Source organism: Trifolium pratense, linkage group LG4 (genome assembly GCF_020283565.1).
Source record: "Trifolium pratense cultivar HEN17-A07 linkage group LG4, ARS_RC_1.1, whole genome shotgun sequence".
Classification (NCBI taxonomy): domain Eukaryota; kingdom Viridiplantae; phylum Streptophyta; class Magnoliopsida; order Fabales; family Fabaceae; genus Trifolium; species Trifolium pratense.
The window spans coordinates 37,083,780-37,109,700 of record NC_060062.1 but is presented as its reverse complement, the minus strand read 5'-3'; the positions used below and the strand labels follow the sequence as shown (position 1 = coordinate 37,109,700).

Sequence of the window (25,921 nt, the reverse complement as noted above, 5' to 3'; positions counted from 1 at the left end):
TATGGCGAAGAAATTACATATGGTTGAGGAATTGGACAAGAGCATAAGTTGGAACATTCGTGATGATGTAAAAAATAAGAAGAAAAACAACAACAACAATAATAACATCAATAAGATCTTGATATCTATCAACATTGTTGGTAGTTCGGGGCCATTAACAATTGTGGTGAAAGAGAATGATGTTGTTTGGGATGTTATTGACAAAGCTCTCAAATCTTATGCACGTCACGAGAGGCTACCTATTTTGGGTTCTAATGTCTCTGATTTTGCTATTTACCCCTCAAATGATGTTTCTCATGGTAAGATTTTTTCCTTTGTGATTAGTTAATTTTTGTTTTGTTTTAATTTAATCAACTATTGTGAAATTTAATCGGAAAGTAAGTAAAATTTGATCTATAATTGATTTAATCAACTACTTGTAATTGATTCGAAATTAACCTAAATTCACATTTTATTTGAGATATACTCCTTCCGTCACATTTTATAAGACCCACTTTGAATAAATGCACTATTCATATACTGTATCTTGTTTTGGCCATATTTTTCTAAAAGTATATAAATATAAATATAATCATATAAGATTTGTTTGATTTGTTTCGATTAATATTTTTAAAATATCAAATTTCTATAATTTTTACTAATAGAGAATTAAAGATAATCATAATCAAAATTATGCATTGACATACGTACAATGACAAATGAGTTTTTATATTTTGAGACAGAGGAAGCATTAGATTTTGGTGCATGTAATTTGGGTTTTTAATTGATAATACTTGTTTTGTTTCTCGGCCAATTTAAATATTGAGATCTCATGTCATGTTGAATCTTTTTTTCTTTTTTAAAGTTGAACAAATTGATTCTTAGAACTACCAAATGCTGTAATTATTTTTTAAAATCATCACTAAATTAGGACTATTTTGGTGTTGGACATTTGTCTAAGATACCGATACAATATCAATATATTTGGACACATTAAATTATATAATTTTGAAAAAAATATTATCGGTGCCGATGTGTCTATATCGTGTCTAGTGTTTGTACCGTTAAGGTAGTCCTGAGAAGCTCAAAAAAAATATCGGATCAAATGCTTCATGATCACAAGAGAGAGACACCACATCTTAACTCAAACCTTAAGACATTAGGTTAATGAGTCATATTTCTTATAAATCCAATATTTAGTCTCTAAAATTATTGCCAAATATTTATAAAATTCATATTTAAGATTTATTTTTAATTTTAATTTTTTTGACTAATTTTTAATTTTGTTATATATATATACCAGATATTGACTTATCTTTTTTTTTTTTTTTTAATAATGATATCGACTTATCTTAACATTTCAATATTAAATTATTGATTTTCTTAGTGAATGTATATTAAATTATTTCTTTTTCTTATATATAATAAATCATTGCTTTTTTTAATATTAGAAACAAAACAATTAATGCATGCATATATATGTTTTTTTAAAAAATACTTGTTGAATAAGCCTTTAAGTATGGATAAGTTCACTTTCGATTTTCTATATGTTATTATTTTTTCTTAAATAAACTACAAAAAATAAATAGAAAATATATTTGAACTTATTAAAAAAATGTGGCACCATATTTTTATTTGATCTTTCCTTTTCCAATACATTTTTTCTTTCTTTCTTTATATATATATATATATATATATATATATATTTGATTATTTATAATGTATTTTTAATGTATGGTTTCTTACAAGTTCAAATATATAAATGCTTACATGCTAAATGATCGTCTCAAATAGTTAATGAATTTCACTTAAAAAATGCAAGATTCGGGAAAGTTTGAGTTTAATTTATAGATTGAGTGTAACAATTTTTGACTTGGTATTATTTATCTTCTAATCGAATTCCTGATTATAAGAATTTCTTCACTAAGAATTGGAGGATTAAGATATATATATATATATATATATATATATATATAATATAAATGCTCACAACTAAAGTTTTGGAAGTTTGCTTTTTGAGTTTTTTTTTTTTTTTTAGATATATATGCATTTTTCAGAGATTAAAACTAAAACGTTAATTTGGATTAATTTGTTGTTGGAACATTTTTATTACAGCTCTAAGTCCATCAGAGACCATAGGATCTTTTGGGACATGGAAATTTGTGCTATGTGAAAAACAACCATCCCCAACAAAGACAAAAGAACGATCAAAGATGATGGCTCAAAAGGGAAGTGGTAGCTGGAAATCATTCAGTTTCAAAAAAGTCCGTTCTGCACTGGATTGTGTTGCTATGGGTGGCAGAGTTTAGTATTAATGTATGAATTTTACATAATTAATAATTTAGCTGTATTGTTTTTAAATACTTAAAAATAGTGTACTTACTTCTTACTTTATTGTTTGGTTTTGGAATAATACAAAATATTAATAAGAAATAAGTGATGAATGAAAATAAATACATCCAATAAAAAAGTCGAAACTTTATATTATAATAATTTTTAGTATGTCTCTGTAAGCATAATTCATTTGATAGAGATATATTATAATATGCAGGGATTAAGATTCAAATTCAAGGAACATAAAAAAATTGCACTGCTATAGAAATATAAAGTTTGGAAAATGAATTCAATTCAAGAGCTCCATAGCAGTGTTAGCTTTGGGAAGAAAAAAAAATCAAAAGAAAGCAAAAGTGTAAAATTTAGGTTTTAGGATGAGATCTTAGAAGGATAAATGTGACAAATATGAGAATGTAGTGTAGGCAATACTAATTAAAAGAGTATTTATAATTGATACATAAGAACCATATGTAAAAGATTGGCAACGATATATCTTTTAGCATTCAACATGAAAGTTAATGGTATTTTTATTTATTTTTTTTATAAATAAGTTAGTGGTAATTTTGCAAGGAAAATGAGTGAGCACTATTTCTTACATTGATGCATTAAACAGTTAGTTACCGTAGAAACCTCATTACATCCACAACCTCATGACTTTAGGTTCACTACACTTGCTAAAAGATCCCAAATGAGCATAACTTACTTTCAAATAAATATTTCGAATTATATTATAGTAGACGTAAAAAATATTGTATAAATAATAATATTTATACGACCAATTTTTGATAATTTTTTAGATAATCTCTCTTCTTCTTCCGTCTTTTCGGACAAAAATAATAAAGTGAGAGTAAAAACACAATAAGAGTAATATGAAAAAAAGTCAATCCCAAAAGTTATTCCAAATTATTGTACAAATATTTTTTAAAAACTAACAAAAAAAAAGATATGAATTGTAATCTACAAACACACAATAAAACAAACAAACCAACCATCTTTTTAATAATTAAGATAAATTATTTCAATCTATGAATAATTAAGACATATGTGAAAGTAAAAATGAGAAACAAAAATTTTAATACAAAATTGAAGAGTATAACCTCAAAGTTGTTTAGACCGAGAGATGTTGTCCCAAGACAAAAAGAATTATATCCAAAAAGCTACATGAATTGAAAATAAAAAACTCAATTCAAGAAGATAAGAAGCGTAAGATCGGTTCATATATTTGTATATAAATCATGCGTTATAATTTTTTTTTAATATAATATGCGTTATAATCTTTCAACTTTATAACCAATTAAAAATAAATTGTTCCATTTAGTTTTTTTTTTTTTTGGGTATTGATAGGTATGATATTGTTTATACAAGGAAGCGTAAAAATAAAGAGAGAGGTGTGAATAGCCACGTGGTGGAGAGAGAATAGGGCTCTAGTTTCCTAATTATTCGGATTGGAGAGAGAATTGGGATTTAGTTTCCTATTTATTCGGACTTGCTGATTGGAGGAGTACAGAGAAAAATATTCAGTCGCAGTCTTTGCAGAGGAGTGCATAAGCAGCTCGAAATGCTTATTTTACCCTAATTTCCTGCTTTTATTTCTACTTTTCTTACTACACTGTATTCATGGTTAAATCCCGTTTGATCTCTAACCTTATTCAATAAAATAAGTATAATTTCCCTTTTGTTGAACTCTTGTGTTTCAATTTTACTTTTCTATATCAATTGAACCCTATCAGTATCTTATCTTATTATCTTTCTTAGACCATTGTTGCACCTTTCTTGCAATCTTGCCTTTTTTGCATTCAACATCCCCATCATCTTGAGTTTCTCTAATATTCCTTCAATTGTCTCATACTATCATCACATTTACAAGCTCTCAAAGCAACTTCTTAATCAGCAACATACTGATAATTTAGTTTAATCTTATATTGCAATCATGTTATGGTGGCTTCTCATGTGCACAAGCAAAACTTGTTGTCCAACTTGCACCTAAGCATGAGTTGTATATTTTCACTAATATATCCATACCATACCGGATTTTTACTAACACTTCAGCATTATTCATCTTTCTTCATCAAATATTATTCACCCTCTTAAACAAACTTCATCCTCTCTCATAACAGATCTTCACTAATAAATCTTATCCTCTCTCTTCAACTTCTACAAACCTAAAAACATGGAATATGCAATTTCTAATTGAATCTGCTAAGCATGATAGAGGGCTTGGGTGAGAGTTTGAAGAAGGGGTGGAGCATTTTTGGAACTGGGTTTGGTGGAGTCGACTTGGATAGTGAAGGAAGAGTTTGGGGTACTGGTTGAACGAGTATGTGAATCTGGGCAGTTTATGAATCTTGAATGTGTGATTGGAAAAGTTTACCAAGTGAATAAAGATTATTCATACCCAGGCTTCTAAATTAATGAAGATTAATGAGATGTTTTTAATTTTACTTTTATAATTGATAATAATTATTTATATGCAAAATTGAATTGATAATAATTATTTATATGCGAAATTGAATCTTTATCATATTTTTATATTAAAATAAATAAAAATTATTATGCATATTATCTATATAAGAGTGTTTGGTTAGGACATCAGTTATTATGCATAAGGAATAAACTTATGCATGGTGCATAAACAAATCTCCACCATCAAATTGAATCTAACAAAACTCCAAACGCATCATTTCCCACCCCGAAATTAACAACAGCAACCCCTGAACGTCATCAGATTGCTTCATAGTTAAGTTTTAAACTGAAATCATGCCAAAACCATTTTTGTTGTGGAATGGTTTCACGTTAAATGTACTTAATCAGTTAATCATGCCAAAACCATTTTTACTGTGAAATGGTTTCGGATGGTTGTAATTCAAAACCATTTTGCTGTGTAATGGTTGTGTGTTATTTATGCATGGTGCATAAGGAATTCGCTTATGCACCATAACCGCTCCTTTGGTTAACTAATGACTATTTAGAAAATTGAACCTTCATAAGAGTCTTTCTATCATCTTATGGACTATTTAGTTGGTTTTAGGTTGGATTACACCTTCACAAGAGTCTTCCGGTCAACTAAGACCTAAGAATATTAATTGAACTAATCTTAGGTCAAAAAAAAAACTAATAAGACTAAAGTCAACTAATATTATGTCAAATAAGACATAAGAATATTAAAATGAGTTAATCTCAGTTCAAATAAGACATAAGAATATAAACTCAACTAATATTAGGTTAAATAAGACTTAAGGAGATTAAATTCTATTAATATTAGGTCAACTAAAATTTAAGAAGACTAAATTCAACTATTCTTAGGTCATAAGGAAGACTAAGTTCAACTAATACTGGATTAGCTAAGATTTGAGAAGACTAAGTTCAACTAATATTGACACTGTATTTGAGAAAACTCTATCACCAAAACTCATGTCGGTATGTGGCAAAATGAAAGACCATGATAAAAATTACTTTATCACAGCCTAAGCAACCTGAAGCCATAAAAGAAGGTATATTGTATCTGATCTGATTAGAGCAAATATAAACAAAGTCTAAACAGAGTGTTGTGATTAACATCTCATGAACTATAGAATCTCAATACATAAACAGCAACATCTGAACAGGAACATATTCCTAACTGAATAAACCTTTTGCTTTGTTTATACTCTGATGATATTTAATATTATTGTAAATATATTCTAGAATATTCTTAGCATAGCATATTCCATTGTAAATATTCCTTTGTAATTAATGCTCTTAATATTATATAATGAAATGTCGGTAGGGATGGCAACGGGCACCCATGGGTGCGGGTTTGGCACTTACCAAATCCACACCCGAAATCATCACTCAAACCCAAACCCAAACCCAAAGGCTGTTCGGGTGGCAAAACAACACCCACGCCCACACTCATTGGGTTCGGGTTTTTTCCACCCAAACCCGCAGCACATTTGAAAATAATTTGCAAATTTAAGAAATTAGATTCCAACATAGATTTTGAATTAAATTACAACTAAAATTAAGGTCTTCCAAGGAAATTCAAACATAGACTTTCAAGAAAGTACAACATAGACTTTCAAGAAATTAAATTACAACTAAAATTTAAGGTCTTCCAAGGAAATTGAGGGAAACTATGAGGGTAATTAGGTAATTATAAAATATTTTGAGTGGGTGTATGGATTTCGGGTGTGGGTTTGACTGATATCAAACCCACACCCATATTATCGGGTGTCACCCGAACCCAAACACAAACCCAGTCAAATCGGATTTCGCCCGTTGACTTGGGTTTGGGTTCTGGTGGGTCTCTTGGGTTTGGGTTCGGGTGGGTCTCTTGGGTTTGGGTTTTTTTGCCATCCCTAAATGTCGGTGATGCTCTATGACACACGGTTTTCCGCCATATGCCTCTTCTATTTTCTTATTTTCATTTCAACATGGTATCTAGAGCCTAGTAGGAGGCAACCCTACACCGTGCTTACCCGGTGGACCCACTGTCCTCCGGTGATATTCATTTTTTCCGGCAACCCGTGAGTTAACTCTGGTTTATCCATTATTTGCTGTCGTGATTCATTCCGGCATTTTTTCGGTCAAGTTTCGTCACCTACCGCCACTGCCGCCTATTCCGGCAACCAACCCAACCATCCGAATCGCAATACCCGATCCGGCCTGTCGCCAAAAACCGCTCCAGAAAATACCCATTCACATGCCCACACACGCCGCTTCTCTCACCGGCGACTTCCCCCACGCGCCGCCATCTTACCCGCGCGTGACAGCGCGTCCGGCCGCCGTTCAGGTCGCCGTTTGCTTCGCCGGACTCGCCTCTCTGTGCCGGTTCCATATCCGTTGTTAGTTTCTAGTTTCGATCGACGTAATTACGTGTTCTTGCACAACAGTCCATATTTACACCGCATTATGAGTTGTTTATCTATGCGGTTACCCATGGCTGCTGTTGGTACCCGGGTTATCAGAACCGGACCGGTCATCGAACCGGCGAGCTCACCGGTTCAAGGTTCAATTGGTCGGACCGGGTTCAATCGAGGTCGAACCGTTTTTAATTAAATATATATTTTAATTAATATATAAATAAATATATATGAATAATTGTTCAATATTTCACACATTAAAAAGATAAAATATCACAAGTCAAAATAAAATAAAATTTATAATTCAAACCAAATGAAAAATAGATGAAAAACAAAAACCTTTCCTATTCCTACAACGTCGTTGTTTTGTTTCAGATTTTTTTTTTAAAAAAAAAAAATTAAAACTACGTCGTTTTGCCCTATTTTTTTATTAAAAAAAAAATAATTTGCAAAACGCTTGAACCGCCGGGCCGGTTCGCCGGTTCAACCCGGTCCGACCTCGGTTCACGCGTTTTTTTGCCGGTCGGTTTCCTATCCGTTTTTTGCTCAAAACCGAACCGTTTTCATGACCGGTTCACGGTCCGACCGGCCGGTCCGGTCCGGTTTTGATAACCTTGGTTGGTACTTCTAATGTTCCCAAGAATACTTTTACTAAATTTGTCGCTTCTCCCCAAGGCTTCTCGGCATGCTATGAAGATTTCCTTAGGTGGTGTCAGAATCATCAGAACTCTGGTTCTACTGCTTCGGTTGCACACACTGGTAACTCATCTTTTTGCCTCCCTCAATCATCTTCTCTGGGTTCTTAATTCTGGTGCGTCTGATCATGTTACCGGTAATAAAAATCTTTTTTTCTTCTCTCTCTACATCTGGTTTCTTACCCAGTATAACTTCCACAAATGGTTCACAAACTTAATCCCAAGAGATTGGTACTGTCCAAATTCTACCTTCCCTCTCAGTTAATTATGTTCTCTATGTACTTTGTTGTCCATTTAATTTACTTTCAATCAGTCGTTTAATTCGTTCTCATGATTGTAATGTTACTTTCACTAAAAGTAATGTTACCCTGCAGGATCGGAGTTCTGGACGGACGATTTGCGTTGAATGTGAGTCTCAAGGCCTTTACTACCTATCTTTGACATCCAACACATGCTCCGCCATAAATTCTCCACTTACTATCTATGCTCAATTGGGTCATCCAGGTCTTTCCAAACTTCAAAAGTTGGTACCGAGTTTATCTAAGTTGTCTGATTTACATTGTGAGTCGTGTTAGTTAGGGAAACACACTCGTAGTCACTTTCCCGATCGAGTCAATAAACGGGCTTCGTCTCCTTTTGCTTTAGTTCACTCCGATGTTTGGGGTCCATCTCGTACAATTTCTACTTTAGAGTCAAAATATTTTGTTACTTTTATTGATGATTTTTCCCGTTGTACGTGGATATTTTTAATGAAAATTAGATCTGAATTATTTTCTATCTTTGAGCAATTTTTTCAAGAAATCAAAACTCAATTTGGTGTGTCTATTCGTACTTTAAGAAGCGATAACGCTCGTGAATATTTTTCACATCAATTTCGAAATTTTATGGCTTTGAATGGTATTCTCCACCAAACATCATGTCCTCACACGCCTCACCAAAATCGGCATCTCATTGAAACCACACGAACCCTGCTTCTCCATGGTAATGTCCCATTTCGTTTTTGGGGGATGCTGTCTTAACGATATGTTACCTTATAAACCGCATGCCATCTTCTGTCCTTGATGGCAATATCCCTCATTCTGTCCTTTTTCCTAATTCCCCTCTTCACCCACTGCTTCCTTGTGTCTTTGGGTCCATGTGTTTTGTTCACAATCTCTCTCCTGGTCTTGACAAATTGTCAGCCCGATCGCTAAAGTGCGTCTTTCTTGGTTATCATCGGTCACAAAAAGGTTATCGTTGCTATTCTCCTACATTACAACGATACCTCGTATCGGCTGATGTTACCTTCTTTGAATTTATCCCATACTTTGAGCCGAATAAAATGACTCGTGAACCACTTCAAGACATTAATCCTGAACCCATTCAAGAAATTACCATTGTTCCTCTTGAGCTTTGTCAGTCTGTCCCACCAGATACACCTTCGGTTTCTCCTCCAACTTCAAAACCACTACAAACATATCAGCGTCGTCCATAACCCTCTGTTTTGCTTGTTCCAGAGGCCATTGAAGACTCGCCGCCAACGCCATCTCCGTCATCGGATCCGGTCCCGCAACCTGAGTCTCATCTTCCCCCTGTAATCCGTAAAGGTACTCGTTCAACACGTAACCCATCTCCACACTATATCTTTGTCGTCCGTTTCTATTTCTAAATCTCCAGGTGAAGCATTATCTCATCCTGAGTGTAGGCAAGCAATGATTGATGAGATGTGTGCTCTCCAAAGTAGTGGTACTTCGGAACTGGTTCCTTTACCCCTGGAAAGTCTTTGGTAGGTTGTCGTTGGGTCTATAGAGTGAAGGTTGGTCCAGATGGTAAGATTGATCGATTTAAGGCTTGCTTGGTGGCCAAAGGCTATACTCAGATTTTTGGGTTGGATTATAGTGATACTTTTTCGCCTGTAGCTAAAATGGCATCCATTCGATTTTTTCTCTCCATTGCCGCCATTCAACATTGGCGTCTCCATCAGCTTGATATTAAAAATGCATTTTTACATGGCGATCTTGAAGAGGAAGTGTATATGGAGCAACCACCTGGGTTTGTTGCTCAGGGGGAGTCATCTAATATGGTTTGTAAGTTACGCAGGTCTCTTTATGGCCTTAAACAGTCTCCTCGAGCTTGGTTTGGCCGATTCAGTACCGTAGTCCAACAATTTGGCTTGATTCGCAATGAAGCTGACCACTCTGTTTATTATCGCCACTCTGTCCAAGGGTGCATTTATCTTATAGTTTATGTAGATGATATTGTCATAACTGGTAGTGATCAGCAGGGAATACTTCACTTAAAACAATATCTCTCGAATCAGTTTCAGACTAAAGATCTTGGTAAACTCCGTTATTTTTTGGGCATTGAGGTAGCTCAATCTAAAGATGGTATTGTGATTTCACAACGAAAATATGCTATGGATATTCTTGAAGAACCAAGTTTATTGAATGCAAAGCTTGTTGATACTCCTATGGATCCAAATGTCAAGCTTCTACCTAATCAGGGAGAGCCTCTATCAGATTCCGGGAGATATAGGAGATTGGTTGGAAAATTAAATTATCTCAGTCACTCGTCCAGACAATTCATTTGCAGTTAGTGTTGTAAGCCAGTTCTTAAATTCTCCTTACCAAGAACACATGGATGCTGTAATCCGAATTCTAAAATATATCAAAGGTGCACCAGGAAAAGGTCTCATTTATGAAGATAAAGGTCATACTCAGATGTTGATTGGGCAGGTTCACCCATTGATAGACGATCCACTTCTGGGTATTATGTACTTGTTGGAGGAAACTTGATATCTTGGAAGAGTAAGAAACAAAATGTAGTAGCAAGATAAAGCGCTGAGGCAGAATATAGAGCCATGGCACTAGTAACATGTGAGCTGATTTGGTTGAAGCAGTTACTCAAAGAACTTCAATTTGAAAATGCTAGACCAATGACACTTATCTGTGATAATCAAGTTGCACTGCACATTGCCTCAAACCCAGTTTTTCATGAGAGGACCAAACATATTGAGATAGACTGTCATTATGTCATAGAGAAGATTGAATCAGGCGACATTGTCACAAGCTTTGTCAATTCTAATGATCAATTGGCAGATGTCTTGACAAAATCACTACGAGGTCCTAGAATCAACTACATATGTGGCAAGCTTGGCTGCATTTGACTTATATGCTCCAGCTTGAGGGGGAGTGTTGATATTTAATATTATTGTAAATATATTCTAGAGTATTCTTAGCATAGCATATTCCATAGTAAATATTCCTTTGTAATTAATACTCTTAATATTATATACTGAAATGTCCGTGATGCTCTATGACACACGGTTTTTCGCCATATGCCTCTTCTATTTTCTTATTTTCATTTCAACATACTCTAATAACAGAAGCTTACAGATTAGCACTTTATAGAAATGTGAAAGTAAAAAAATACCTGCATATGTGGAAGTCAAGTATATCTGCTTTTTTGTAGAAAAAGAACCGCCACGTGCTATGTAACAGAACCTTATATAGAGAGACAATAAACATTATGTAAAAATCAAAAGCAAAGTACATGTCACAAGTGGATGTATATCTTGGCAAGCGCATAAGCTGCAGCAAGCAGATAGTTACAGATATTACAAAGAATGGGATTGGAGAAAAAAATTGTAGTAAATCAGCCTTTATTATAGACTAAGTAAGCTTAAAATCTTTCACAAATTTAGGCCTTCTCTTGTATATTTTGTTGTGAGGATTTCAAGACCAGTATAGATTTTCTTCAAATTTTATGGTAAACAAAACATACATCAGTATAATGATAAGAACACTAGACTAGAGTAACTAGTTGGAACTAAAAGTCTTTTATACAATCAAATCATTTCATAATAGTTGGTAATTTAAAGTAGATAAGGGGTAGTGATGAGAAGCAAGTTAGCAACCTTCAAGTGAAATAGCATTGTTATCTCTCGACTGAAAAACAAAAGTTACTCTCCATATCATAACATAGAAATATTTCATCTATCAATCTGCAAGTAAATGAATTGAAACAAAGGCTGCTCATACATTTCGGATCAAAATTCAAAACAATGGATTTAAGAACTCGCTGCAAAGGCAAGAAGTGCACCAACACATCTAGAAATTTATGTATTAGATAAAGGTTTAGGATCAAATTTAAATAATAAAGAATGAGTACCGAGAAAGGAAAAAGAAATTTCCACAAGTTACAAAAATAGTATGTTGTGACAGAAAATCGCTCTAGATGACTAGATCATATTTGTGACAAAAACCTTGTTTAATAGTGCATTAACTCATAAAGCATACAACGAGAAAGTAAAACCGGACCCAAAACGTCTTACCATTGCCTCGTTTTTACATAGATGGGCCTACCTTGAGCTGGTTTCAATGGATGATGCGCAATGGTCTCATGCAATCCTGGCTCGACACCTCGTCTCTCCTGAGATGCATTTTCTCCGTCCTTTAACGATGATCCTCGCAGTGCTCTCTAGCAGTTATCACATAAGGGATTGCTCAATCAATACCTGAATGAATTTGAACGGTTGGCTAATCGAGCGGGCCTGCCTCCGCCATTTTAACTGAGCTGCTTCATCTCACGATTGATACAGGAGATGCGCCAAGAAGTCCAAGCAGTCCAACCCATCTCACTACCTCAGGCCACCTCCGAACGCGCAGATTCAGGAATACAAGATCGCTGATCGCAATCACGTCTTCAAAAGTAACAGATCTAACGATCCTCTACAATCTCAGTCTCTATCAGTTCCCCACACCCCAACCACCACCAACCATCTGTCCAAAACACCAGCTTCCACCCCTGTTACACCCAGTCCAGGTTCGCAAATTATCCCTTGCTACAATTGTGACGAAACCTTCACCGCTCAGCATTGTTGCAAGGGACGTTTCTTCATGTTAATCTCAGAAGAAGAGGAACTTGATACCCAACCACCGCAGGAATTGCAGCTTGTACCAATTGATGAACCCAGTCCGGTAATACCTAAGACTCCGCGGACGCTCAACTGAGCTTCCATGATATGTCGGGATTCGCTGCTCAAAATACCTTCCGTGTCTTAGGCACCTTTGCTAAGAAGCAGGTGACAATTCTTGCGGATAGCGGCAGCACACGCCTTCATCCAAGATCATGGCGCTATATTTTCGGGCTTTCGTATTACCGCTGCACCTCATAGCCTCAAGGTCATGGCAGGAAATGGTAACGTGCTCGAATGCTCTTCTCAATGTGCTCAAGTTGAATTCTTAGTCCAAGGGAGAACATTCATCAGTGATTTCTTCATCTTACCCCTAGGAGGTGCAGAAGTTGTTTCGGGCATCCTCTGGTTAGTGGGCGTTAGGCCTATCCTTTTGGATTATACTTGTTTAACCAAAAGACATATCTGCCCCTCAATTAAAATGGTGCGTTGAGACTCACTCCGCCTCTTTCTTTTTACACCTCCAACTTATACCTCACCCAGATACTTTGTTTCCAACTACACCCAGCCCAATAACCCATCATTACAAACACTCCTGACCCGCTTCCAAACTCTGTTTGACAACCCATCCGAATTACCCCCACCGCAAAACCTTGACTATCAAATCCACATTCTACCTGAGTAACCCGACGCTTCTTCGGTGAACATCCCGCCGTACTGGTATTTGTACTATCAAAAATGTGAATTTGAGAAACAGATATGCAAACAGAATAACAGAAAATAGGAATATGCTAAACAAACAATCACTCCCAACACGTGACAAAATCCTTCAATTGCCTTGGCTTGACAACGGTTCTGTTGGGCTGGCCCATAATTGTTGTTACCTTGATATTCACAGTACAAAAAACTTCCTCAGCTTCAGTTTTATTAGTAATTAAAGCACAACTACATAGACCTCATTTATGCAAACAGAACTCACTTGATAAGATGATGTGGTTATTGGCTGCATCATTTTCCAAGTAATCAATGTGCACCTGCTCCATAGAAAGCATGTCAGTGATAATTTTGATTTGTAGAAGTGTATCATTCAATTAAGTTCAAATAATTAACAATTTCGGTAACAGTTTATAAGTAAATAGTATATATGAAGAAGGGATTAAAAATAGGTTTGTCCAACCCTACGATCAATTTGCAGTACCCAGCAAGGGAAAAAGAAAATGAATTAACGACCTTCACTGTCACATATATGAACTAAAATTGTAATGAGATGATATATGTAACTTAGTGCTCCAAAGGGGATTGTTGAGGTTGGTGTTATGGCATTCACGCTCTGTCACAAATTCACCATCGACAATAGCAGTTCCGTTAGCGAGGCAAATAATTGCAACAAAACTCCTTATGCATGCTCAAATACGAAATAAGAGAATCAATGAACAAAAAATTGCTACTAAAGTAAAAGTTGTCAATAAGCTTGTAAGAAATAGAATAACCTTATCTCAAACAGGTATGGAAACGGATCCCATGAGAGAATGAAAACAACCTAAAAAAATTGACTTCAATACCAGCATAGTAAATAAGCAATCAGAAGAAGAATCTTTTAAAATACTAAATGAAGGTTAGAGTCAAAACAGCATTTCTATTGACTATTTACACTTCTTCTGACTTGCCATGAATACCTTACTTATATTATGTATATAAGGCCTATGATGATTTGCTACTACAATACCAAGTACTAACATTAATCATATATAATTATATATAGAATGCAATGCAACAACTCGAAGAAGACCATACCAATGTTTATGCAGTTGGTACTTTTCCATTAGACTAAGTATTCAATTTGGCAACTCCTTTCTCCATCCTTTTTTATGAAGCTCTCAGTTCCCATAATGCAGTCAGCTTCGTATGTGATACCAATGTCATCTCAGCCTTTTCCGTAGCCTCCGCGGATGTCTCCATCCCTGAATTACACTTATTCGCTTCCTTTTGATACTGAGATGCAATCTTCTTAGACTCGAGTAAAGACATGTCACATCACTGTTTTTTCAAAGCTTTGGTAATTTTGCACACCTTTAGATATAACAATAGCTCCACAAAATTCGTTTCCATGTCTCCATTCACCTCTTGGATGTGCTTTCCACAATCTAAAGTAACAATTCATCCAAGTGAAATGAGTTCAGTATGCTCAATGAATTTGAGCCAAGTCAATGTTTATTTAAATAAACCACCACTATTACAGGTTCCTACGTTAAGTTATATGACAAAAAAAATCAATGCTTCATCAAAGAAATGAAAAACAACCGAATGCCAAAATTGTCAGCAAGAGACGAAGAAGTAGATGTGTTCAATTTTTCTTAAGCAGACACCATCATGTTTCACGATTTAGAATGCATACAAGATAGATCAGCGAAAATGGAATTCGAATTGTGGAAGTAGCTGGTATATACCATATTCGCAAAACAAAATGAGTAAATGACAACTATTGGACAAATAAGAAACAAAATAACTTAGTATGAATGCAGATTTGTGTAGCAAACATTGGCAACAAAGAGAATCAATAGAAGTTAAACAAAAATGGATTAAGGGAACAAGGTTAGACCCTCAAGAATGCTACCATCTATGCCTAGATCCAACCATAAACATAACAAGGTTATTAAATTTATCAGAATTACAACTTTCAAAGATACATAAAAAACTATAATCCTCCAAAAATAAAAACGTCCACAAGAAATATAGACCGAGATAAACAATCCAAGTCACATATGTAGAAAAACAGTCCCATGAAAAATCAATATAAGACAATCAAGATACATACCACAAACATCATTTGAAGCTGAAAATTAATATGAAAGTTTTGGAATGAGTTTATATAGTTAATTATAGGCTGATAGTGATAAGAAGATAAGCATCCAAGGAAAGGTTAAGTGTTAGCGGTAGAGAAGTGGCACCGACCAACTTGAGAGAAAGGGAATATAACTTACCTAGCTATATGTGGCGGTGAACGACAGAGCTCACGATGTAATTATCTAGAGAAGAGGAACGAGGTGAATGTATGTTCTTTATTTTGTAAAAGAATATGAAATATGTCGCTGGGTTATGGGTGGAAAATCTGGCTTACAGTATATTCTTAGTATCCTCAGCAACATACTGTATATATACTCACAATTTTATTACATGGGAGTAAATGAAGCAAATAATAGATAAAGGAACTAGCATAAGATCATATAAAATTAACTATAATGAGGAGTAGATTAGTACAATATGACATAATAAAAGACGAAAATTAAGTGTGATTTCAAACAGAAGGAAGTTAGTTGGTTTTCAAGTTTTCACACTGCATAAGTTTAAGTAATCAAACTAATAGATTGACAATGAAGTGCTATTATAGCTCAATGACATATGAGTGATCTCCAACAGTATTATTATATCTCTAGAAAAGGCCCTATCTTCCCTGAATGATTCTATCACTTCTTTAAAAGCCTCATACTTTCACGATATATTGTTGATTTTGATCATAAAGCAGTGTTTTAATATGTTCTGCAACTTATAGAAATTCAATGAAACCATCATATCATATTCAATCTGGGTTTCACTTCATTAACCAGAAAACCAGAACCAGGACAGATCCGTACTGCTTGTAAAATACTCACAGGAAGAAGTTCAATAGCATGTGATCAGCTCGGTGTCACTTCACACCTGGTTAATTCAAATTATTTATCATTTGTAAATGAAGCCATGGGAATGAGTGATTAATACATTTTAACCACTTGAGGGTAGGCAAAATATATTAGTCCTACTAAGTTGACTTTGCCTTAAAGAGAGAAAGTGAACAACTATTCACGCAACAAAATGATAACTATTGGACAAATAAGAAACAAAATAACTTTAAATAAATGCAGATTTGTGTAGCAACTTATAGAAATTCAATGAAATAAATGTTATGCAACTTATAGAAATTCAATGAAATAAATGTTCTGCAACTTATAGAAATAATATGTTATGCAACTTATAGAAAATCAATGAAACCATCAATAGGACAGATCTGTACTGCTTTGTAAAATAATCATAGAAAGAAGTTCAATTACAATAGCTTGTGATCAACGGAGTATCACTTCACACCTAGTTAATTAAAAATATTTATGATCTGCAAATACATAAGCCCAGGGAATGAGTGATGAATACATTTTAACCACTTGAGGGTAGCCAAAATATCTTAGTCTGACTAAATAAGACATAATTCTTAAAGGGAGAAAGTGAACAAGAAGGAGAACCAATGAAACTACTGAGACGAATCTTCATCTTCAAAATCAATCTATATCGACTTCAATTAAATGTTAGGATTTAAGAACCAAGTAGCAATCTCACACATAGTTTTACTCAGATCAAGTTAGACACTTAGACTACCGAAGAATAAAGGGTATGTCTAATTTTTATCAAAAACTTCATGTTCAGCTTAGATGAAATTATTAAAAGAAATTCTTACTGACGATATCATCACAGAATTCCTTCGAAGTTCTTCTGTGCAACTCTACTCATTACAACCAATATGTGTAGTCCATCTGGTGAGCCACTTACTAGTACCTAGTTAGTTTAGCAAGCAATAAAGCCGCATGACATGGTCAAAATGTGTATTCGGTCAATTTTAGTGAAAATGGTTTCATATTGATCACTCACCTATGTTTATAAACCAAGAAAGGGAACGGAATAATACTTCAAGGACTTCTTGATAAAACAAAATCATCCTTATCTCATCATTAGTAGTCATGGAACACAAAGACAAAAGCTAAATACCCATTTATATTGTAAGCTAATCCCTTTAACATAAACTCACAAGGTTTTGTGGTTTGGACCTGGCATCATGTTATGAGCAGTTAACTAAGGTTGATCACGATTGGGTGTGTTTTGAATATTTTGTTTTTCAAATATTGTTTATAAAATAGTTCTGTAAAACAGTTTCTTAAAACAATTATAATCTATTTTAGCGGAAAAAATAAAAGAAGAAATAGCTTTTAAAATAGTTTCACAAAACAAATTAGGGAAACAAGTTTTTTGGGTCTGATTGGATTGATTTAAGTTTATCTGCTACAATAAGCATTTATGAGCGTGTTTAGAAAAGCTCCACAACTTATGGCAAGTTCATAATCTTTTTCAAACATCGGTTTAAAAAATCACCAAATGAGAAAAAGAGGAGAGAGAGATACCATGTTTCCCACTCAAACTCAGCCCACGTAGTTCTAAAGGCCACATCAGCACAAGATGCAGGAGCGATGTAGTCCAGTGACCTGAAGAATGCGATTGAGTTTATTTGAATCATCTGCATCCTTTGTAAACTCTCCAGTAGCACGTTTGAGTCATCCTGAACCTCATCTTCCAACTCAAGTTGGCTCATACCCTGAAGAATTATAAGCATACACAGATTGAACAATTGAAGAAATACCAGATGAGCAAGTTTCTTGAGCACATAACTGATTCATAAATCATTAACAAATATGACCATCAATGGAAAGAATACATAGCTTAACATGAAAAATTCAAGAAATGTATAACATATCATGACTTGAAAATATAGGTATAAATGCAAAAGCATAAAGTTCAATCATTAGCAAATGATGAAAACATAGAAGATGAAAACTACAATCAATCTAATGAAACAGTGATTCAACTATACCATTCTTACAACAAAAAAAAAAAACGAATTAATAAATACAACCATCATACCTTTCTTTTCTTGAAATGGTAAAATTTGAGCCTTTGTCTTAATCTCCTCGGTCTCAAAGTGTTGCATATCGGCATGCATTTTCACAAACCTCTGCCTGCAAGATTCCAGCCACATCTTCCTTATCTCAATGCCACGGGCGATCCTGTCATGAAAATCATTATCAAATATCAATTGGATGTGGAAGAACTGACGACTGACCAAGCTGCAACATTGATACCATGATCAACAAGGATAGTGAAGTTGTTAGGAACACAAATTCAAGAAAGAAGAGAAAAGTATTATTAATGATAAAAAGAAACTATTACAGAGATTGAATCGTTATAATCCCAGAGAAAAGCTACTCAAATGAAGAAAGAACCCTCCCTTTGCCCAGCCCTAAGGATCTAATACAATATGATACTGAATAACCCCCCACTATCCCTCTCACACACCTTATATACTACCTCTCACATGTATATGCTCTCACTCTCTCAAACTAACATGCCAGCATAGTACTCCCCCTATCTATTTGGGACTTTCTCATAATGGGTCCTATCAGAAGTTGCCTTCTTAACTTAATCTTTTGAGGTATGGACCACTTCCAACCTTAAGATAAGCTTTGTCAGGGTGCATGTGACAACTTCCCCGAGGAAGAAATCACCTGAAAGCATCAATGATCTCAAGTTCCCAATAGAAGAAAACAAGCAATGTACAAGGGTAGGAGGTGACACGGCAGTCTCGAGAGCAGGACTTTGGGTAGCATAGGTCCCATCTGCAAGAATCTCGAGTCTCCTAGAAGACACAGTGGTCGAGTTCACCTGCTGCACGACTTTCGATGTCTCCTAACCTCCTCCTCCATCCTCATAGATGGTGTAAAAGGTAATGTCACCAAGAGACACTGCTTAATCGTTGCAATTCCACTCTCAACCTCCGAAAGAGATGGACAATACTAGCCAATTATCCACAGAGCACAAGAACAAACCCTTGCAGCATGGATTTAATAAAAAGTATCCAAAAGCCTAGTGATAATAATAGAAACATACAGCTTCGGGTTAGTCTCAATAATATCTCGCACCAAAACAACAACATCCATAGCAGACAGACATTGGTATCCCCCAAGAAATCCATCAACAAATGCACAACAGTGCTATAGCCACTTCCGAAAACTTAATTGCACAAGTATGAATAGCCTGCACCAACATCATAACAACCTGATCAATGTTCTTAAGAGTAATAAGCTAAAGAGCAATATCAATAGTCTTCCTACTAATATCAAGATTAGGAATTGTAACCGCCCTAAGCACATCCATAACCATATCAACCAAATAAAGAAAACAAACCTAAGCACATCAATGTTCTTTGTATGCGAATGCGAATTTTAACTTCATACTGTCATCGTTCCTCGACATTTCTTATATTTAGGAATGAAAAGTAAACTTCCATTTGGACAAAGATCAATGGTTTTAAATTGCGGTCAGAAACCGCAATTGCGATTGCAATATAAAGGTTTTTGCAGTGTCCGCAACAATATCACAACCGCAATTGCACCGACATCGGTCGCGTTTTTCTGCAATACAAAGGTTTGAAACATAAGCGGAACCACGAACTCAACTATGCAAAGGAAATACTTTGAGAAGTTGTGAATTTCTTCAACAAACCTGATTAGCCAAGGATCCATGAACTGGTGGAGTAGCAAAACACTTCATCTCAGGGCAAAGATTATATCGACCAAGTTTGCAATGGTCACAACGCCAACAGCTGATCCCAGGCTCGATCGCCACACGGGCACCAGGCACCAAACTCTGTACCTGACTACCAACTTCTTCTATGATCCCAGCACACTCATGACCAATTACCATCAGTTCTTTAACTATAAAATCGGCACATCTCATTGTCTGAAAGTAATAAAATACTACATAGATAAGTGCAAGAAATAACATCTTGAATGAAAATTACATAACACAGATTATGTAGGAAATCACTTCCAGATTAAGATCATCAAACTCACCGAATCTAAATGTATATTTTATTTATTTTTAAATATTGAAATCGGATGTAACAGTAACAATATCTTCCTTGAAGTAGTGAACATCACTCCCACAGATTCCAACCGCTTTCATTCTAATTCTGACATCATGGGGTCCTTCAAACATACAAAACGAAGTAAGCTAATGATTTATATGCTGTCAGTGTAAATTAATTTTACACTGACATCCAATAGGAATCAACCATTTCTCCACGTCATACCATTAAAGTGGGATGTAGTGAGGTGATTTGGCAGAATACATGGTTGCTATTGGATGACAGTGTAAAATATTTTTACACCGTCAGTGTGTGTCCTCTTTTCTCTTTGAATCTGATATATTAATTGATCCAAATTCCCAAGTTATGAATTCCTTGGCTGTGAAAACATCATCATTTTTTATCAACTAAAGAGAATCCAAATCCCAAATTTTGAACAACGAACTTCATCCAAACCATTCCCAAATTTCGAGTCCAATTTATTAATCAATTCAAAGTTCAGAATCACTTGACTGTGTAAACCTCATTCATTTTTCAACTACAGAAAAAACAAATCCCAAATTTGGAACAATGAACTTAATCCAAACCATGACAACATTACAAGTTAGAATGTTGAATCAGATATTTTAATCAATACAATAACAACAATAATATAATCATAACAATAATAACAACAATAATAATAGTAATAGAATGAAATTGATAAGGGGGAATTAAGAAGAATACCAAGAGAAGGAAGACTGAAAGGTTGAATCTTGAGTGTTTAAACCAACAAGTCAAGCAGCCATGTTCTGTTGATCAACATGATCATCATCAATCAACTGACATTCCACCTTTACCCATTTTTCTTAATCAGTCAAATTCTTTTCCAACCTCTAATTTTGAAGCTTGATATTAGAGAAGTGAGGTTTTCCACAAACTAGCGTTCATATTCAGGGACTAGGGTCATCAACTTCATCCAACATTTTCAACTATGTAACATTTGGGACAAGGGTCATTAAGTTCATAATGCAAAATTAATTCTAAAGCCACCATCCTATTTATCCAATATGAATAAAGAATTCATAATGCATTTTTCTCAAAGGTCATTGAGGCATCCAACCCTTACAAAACTTTTCCATTAATTGTAGTTGCATGATTGAATTTAGGGACTAAGGGTCATCAAAGCAGAATTTGTACCCATTCATGCATAATTATGGATAAAAATTCAGAATATTTTTTAATAGGAAAGCGGACACCTATAGAGACAACTGCTTGAGTAGCAATTAAGGCAACAACTAGCTTTCAAATTCAGGGACTTGGGTCATTAAGAATATGTCTCCATTCATGCATCAATACGAATAAAAATTCATAATTTTTTTTGATAGAAAAGCGGACACCAATCGAGACAATTGCTTGAGTAGCAATTAAGGCAACAACTAGCTTTCAAATTCAGGGACTTGGGTCATTAAGAATATGTCTCCATTCATGCATCACTACGAATAAAAATTCATAATTTTTTTATAGAAAAGCGGACACCAATCAAGACAATTGCTTGAGTAGCAATCAAGGCAACAACTAGCTTTCATATTCAGGGACTAGGGTCATCAAGAATATATATCCATTTATGCATCACTATGAATAAAAATTCATATTTTTTTTAATAGAAAACCGGACACCGATCGAGACAATTGCTTGAGTAGCAATTAAGGCAACAACTAGCTTTCGTATTCAGGGACTAGGGTCATTAAGTTCATCCAACATTTCCAACGTATGAAACATTTGGGACAAGGGTCACTAAGTTCATAATGAAAAATCAATTCTAAAGCCACCATCCAATTTTTCCATTATGAATAAAGAATTCATAATGCATTTTCCTCAAAGGTCATTGAGGCATCCAACCCTTACAAAACTTTTCCATTAATTGTAGTTGCATAATTGAGTTTAGGGACTAAGGGTCATCAAAGCAGAATCTGTACCCATTCATGCATTATTATGGATAAAAATTCAGAATATTTTTTAATAGGAAAGCGGACACCTATAGAGACAATTGCTTGAGTAGCTATTAAGGCAATAACCAGCTTTCACATTCAGGAACAAGGGTCATTAAGTAATTTATCCAGCATTTTTTGGGCATCAAGACATCCAATCCCTTACACAATTTGAAATTTCACTTTTTATTGATGCAGAAGATTGAAAGTATTTGAATAATCAAGAATGAAAAATTCGAAAACCCATCATTGATCATTTCCAATAGCAGAAGATTGAACGTTTTTGGGACAGAACACGTTTCTTGAATTAAAGTTTCCTATTTTCAAGCAGAACATTGAATGTTCTTGAATTATCCCATGATTATCCCAAAACTGTTTTTTTTTTTTTGCAGAAGATTGATTTTTTTTTAGTTTTATCAAGCAGAAGATTGAATGGATTTTAATTTAGGGTTTATACCCTAATTTTCATCAAAAAAAAAAGGGGGGGTTTTGATTTGATGAAGCAGAAGATTGAATATTGTTGTCTTAATGAAGAATCAAAATGCAAATATATGGAAAGAAAGTTGAAAAAATTACCGTAGCAAACGATCGATCGAGCATAAAATAGAAAACCTTAGCAACAATGAATCTATGGGCTGAGATTAAGGCGTTCTCTTCTTTCTCCCTTTTTCTATCATCGCCTCATCCGGACTGTTCCTCTTCCTCTCAGCCGTTGCCACCGCCGTGGCTCCTCTAATCGCCGTCACGGAGAGCGTATATTGATGTATAGGAAAAACGAAGAGAACGTTAACACAGTTTCTCTTTCTATTTCTTTTTTTCCAATTAAATTTTAACATTTTAACTCAGCTTCATTGTTGCCATCTGTCGCACATCTATATCTATATATTGAAAAGTTCTTTTTTTTACTTTTTTTTTTTACTTAATCTAACTATAGTTATATATACTAGCGGCGAGACAGGTTCCGCGCCTGTATTGTGATTCATATTTTCTATTATGTATGTTGAAGATTATTCTAAATTTTTTATGAATAATTGAGTGATGGAAAAAAAAAATTAAGTTACATAGAGATGCCGTAAAACAAAAAAAAAGTCACATAGAGACGTTGAATCAAATATAAAAAACTATTAAATAAAAATGCGTACAAAAAACTCATTACAAAAATGATAATCAATGCGTTCAAAAGTAAAACATATGCTAAAACAATTAGCTAAATTCAAACTAAAAACCGTAACGCTTAATCCGCTTGTGTGATTAATGTTTTCTAGGTTACTAACGTATATGAATTATAGTGACTAAATTATACAAATACCCTTGTGTAAATAAAATTACACAAATACCCTTGTGTATACAAAAAAAGATTATGGAACTAGTAATGCAAACAGATTGACACCTAAACAAAATGAAATTAAATAAAAGAAATTTGAATAAAAAAATGTAAGAAAAGAGAGAATTAAAACCTCATTTCTATCTTAAGGGCAACAATATTGTATTGGATTTAGAATGCAGACGAAGTGTGTACCTTTTTTGAATTTCCCTCAGAATGGAGCAATATATAATTCAAATGTCTACACATCATCAACAAAAATAATTTTAGTCTTGTAATAATATAAATAAAAAACCACATACTTTCAAAAGAAAATCCTTATAAATGAATAGTACAAATTAAATTCATCGACATTGTACAACCCTTGCTATTCTATCATATTCATATCATTTCATTTGAAAACACTCCATATAGAACCTGTAAAGCCTGAGAAAAATAAACATAAAAATAATTATTTAGTGGCCAATAATAAGAAGAAAAAGAAAAGACCCTTATTTATTTTTTTTAATAAAAAAATAACAATTATTAAAGGGTAAAATTGGGATAATGAAAAATTCATACCAAAGTCATGTATATATATATATATATATATATATATATATATATATATATATATATATATATATATATATATATATATATATATATAATGATCACTTTCATATGTGACATCCTCTCATTTATCATAAAATCTATGTGACAAGCAACTTGTGAGGGCATTTTTTCTTATGTGACAACCTTTGAGAACTTCAATAGAAATTATGTATTATGTATGTATTCATATAAGGAATTTTTTTTAGTGTCATTTGTAACAGCCCGGGCTCCTTTTCTACGTATTTAGTAGGCAATCTCGGTTGTCACCTCACGATCTTCTCCACCCCCCTCTCTAGTGGAGTTTTTGCCTTCCGTGGGAATCGAACCACGTACCCTGGGGTTCAAATACATGTTCAATCCATTCCCACTATGTATTTGAACCCCATGGTACGTGGTTCGATTCCCACGGAAGGCAAAAACTCCACTAGAGAGGGGGGTGGAGAAGATCGTGAGGTGACAGCTGGGATTGCCTACTAAATACGTAGAAAAGGGGTCCGGGCTGTTACAAAAAAAAACGCCTTTTTTTGTAACAGCCCTCGGGCCCCATCATGGCGATCCCGGAGCTTTACCTAACGATCTTCTCCACCCCCTTCTCTAGTGGAGTTTTTGCCTTTCGTAGGAATCGAACCACGTACCCTGGGGTCAAATACGTGTTCAAACGTTTTTTTTTGTACTAGTGTGGCAATTGAATAAATTGCTCAAACGAATTGAGTAATGGAACTATGATAAACCACAACATATATTATTGGGCCCAAAACAATTTAAAAAAAAATGATAATAATACAAGGTCCCAGAACTAAAACCACTGACGAATGACAAAACCAAAGAAGAAATTGCTCAACTATTATTTACACATATACACAGTATAAAATTTGCCGATTCAAAAAAAAACAAAAACATATACACAGTATAAAACATTGTTGCGGAATTAAATATGGCAATTTCAATATCACCGAACCAAATATTAGGGTTCTAAGTCATATAATATTAACTCTCATTGTAAGAATTAACAATCAGAGATCGATATATTATATGAGATTGGAACACACTTACTTGATAATCAGCAATCATGTTTATCGGAATAGTCGATATCGGAACCACCGATATGTTAGACAAGGTCTTCATCTGCCTAATCACTTGCTCCAGTCTTTGAGGTCTTTGATGGGTAAAACCACAAATTCTTTTCTTGCTTCTTGGTTAAGTAACTTCGTAACTTTATGTATTTGCTTGCATTTGGTCTTCAAAAGCTACTAAAACTATCCTAAATAGTACCTAAAAATATCATATAATTGACTCTTATCACAACCGCAAACTTGAATTGTTGTTTGTCCTCAATTAACATGCCTGTCAAACAAAATCGTCAGTGAAATAACAAGTAAACTTAGATGACAGACAATTCACAACCTTGTTTTTGTCGATAATGGTACCACTGATCTTCACTGCAAGTATCATGCTCAATCAACACTTGCCTCAAGAGACGTCAATATTCGGCAAGTACAATAGATGTTCCCTGAGATTTCATAATTCAACTTTATCTCCCTCAGAATTTCGCTCAATATTAAAAGGGTAT

The 25,921-nt window shown here is 34.4% G+C and overlaps 1 protein-coding gene and 1 long non-coding RNA gene across 2 annotated transcripts; one reads left to right on the top strand and one right to left on the bottom strand.

Annotated features, from left to right (window-relative positions):
• The first annotated feature begins 1 nt into the window (after window position 1).
• Window positions 2–2,288, top strand: LOC123922610. Its single transcript, XM_045975308.1, has 2 exons — window positions 2–299; window positions 2,095–2,288. Exons 1-2 carry the CDS (start codon window positions 2–4, stop codon window positions 2,286–2,288), a joined length of 492 nt encoding a protein of 163 aa, XP_045831264.1.
• Window positions 2,289–18,718: 16,430 nt separating this feature from the next.
• On the bottom strand, window positions 18,719–20,332 carry LOC123920793. The gene is made up of 3 exons (XR_006813760.1): window positions 20,100–20,332; window positions 19,782–20,008; window positions 18,719–19,631 (listed from the first exon to the last, which is right to left on the bottom strand). It is a non-coding gene; the product is annotated as an uncharacterized LOC123920793 (long non-coding RNA).
• Between the last annotated feature and the right edge of the window lie 5,589 nt (window positions 20,333–25,921).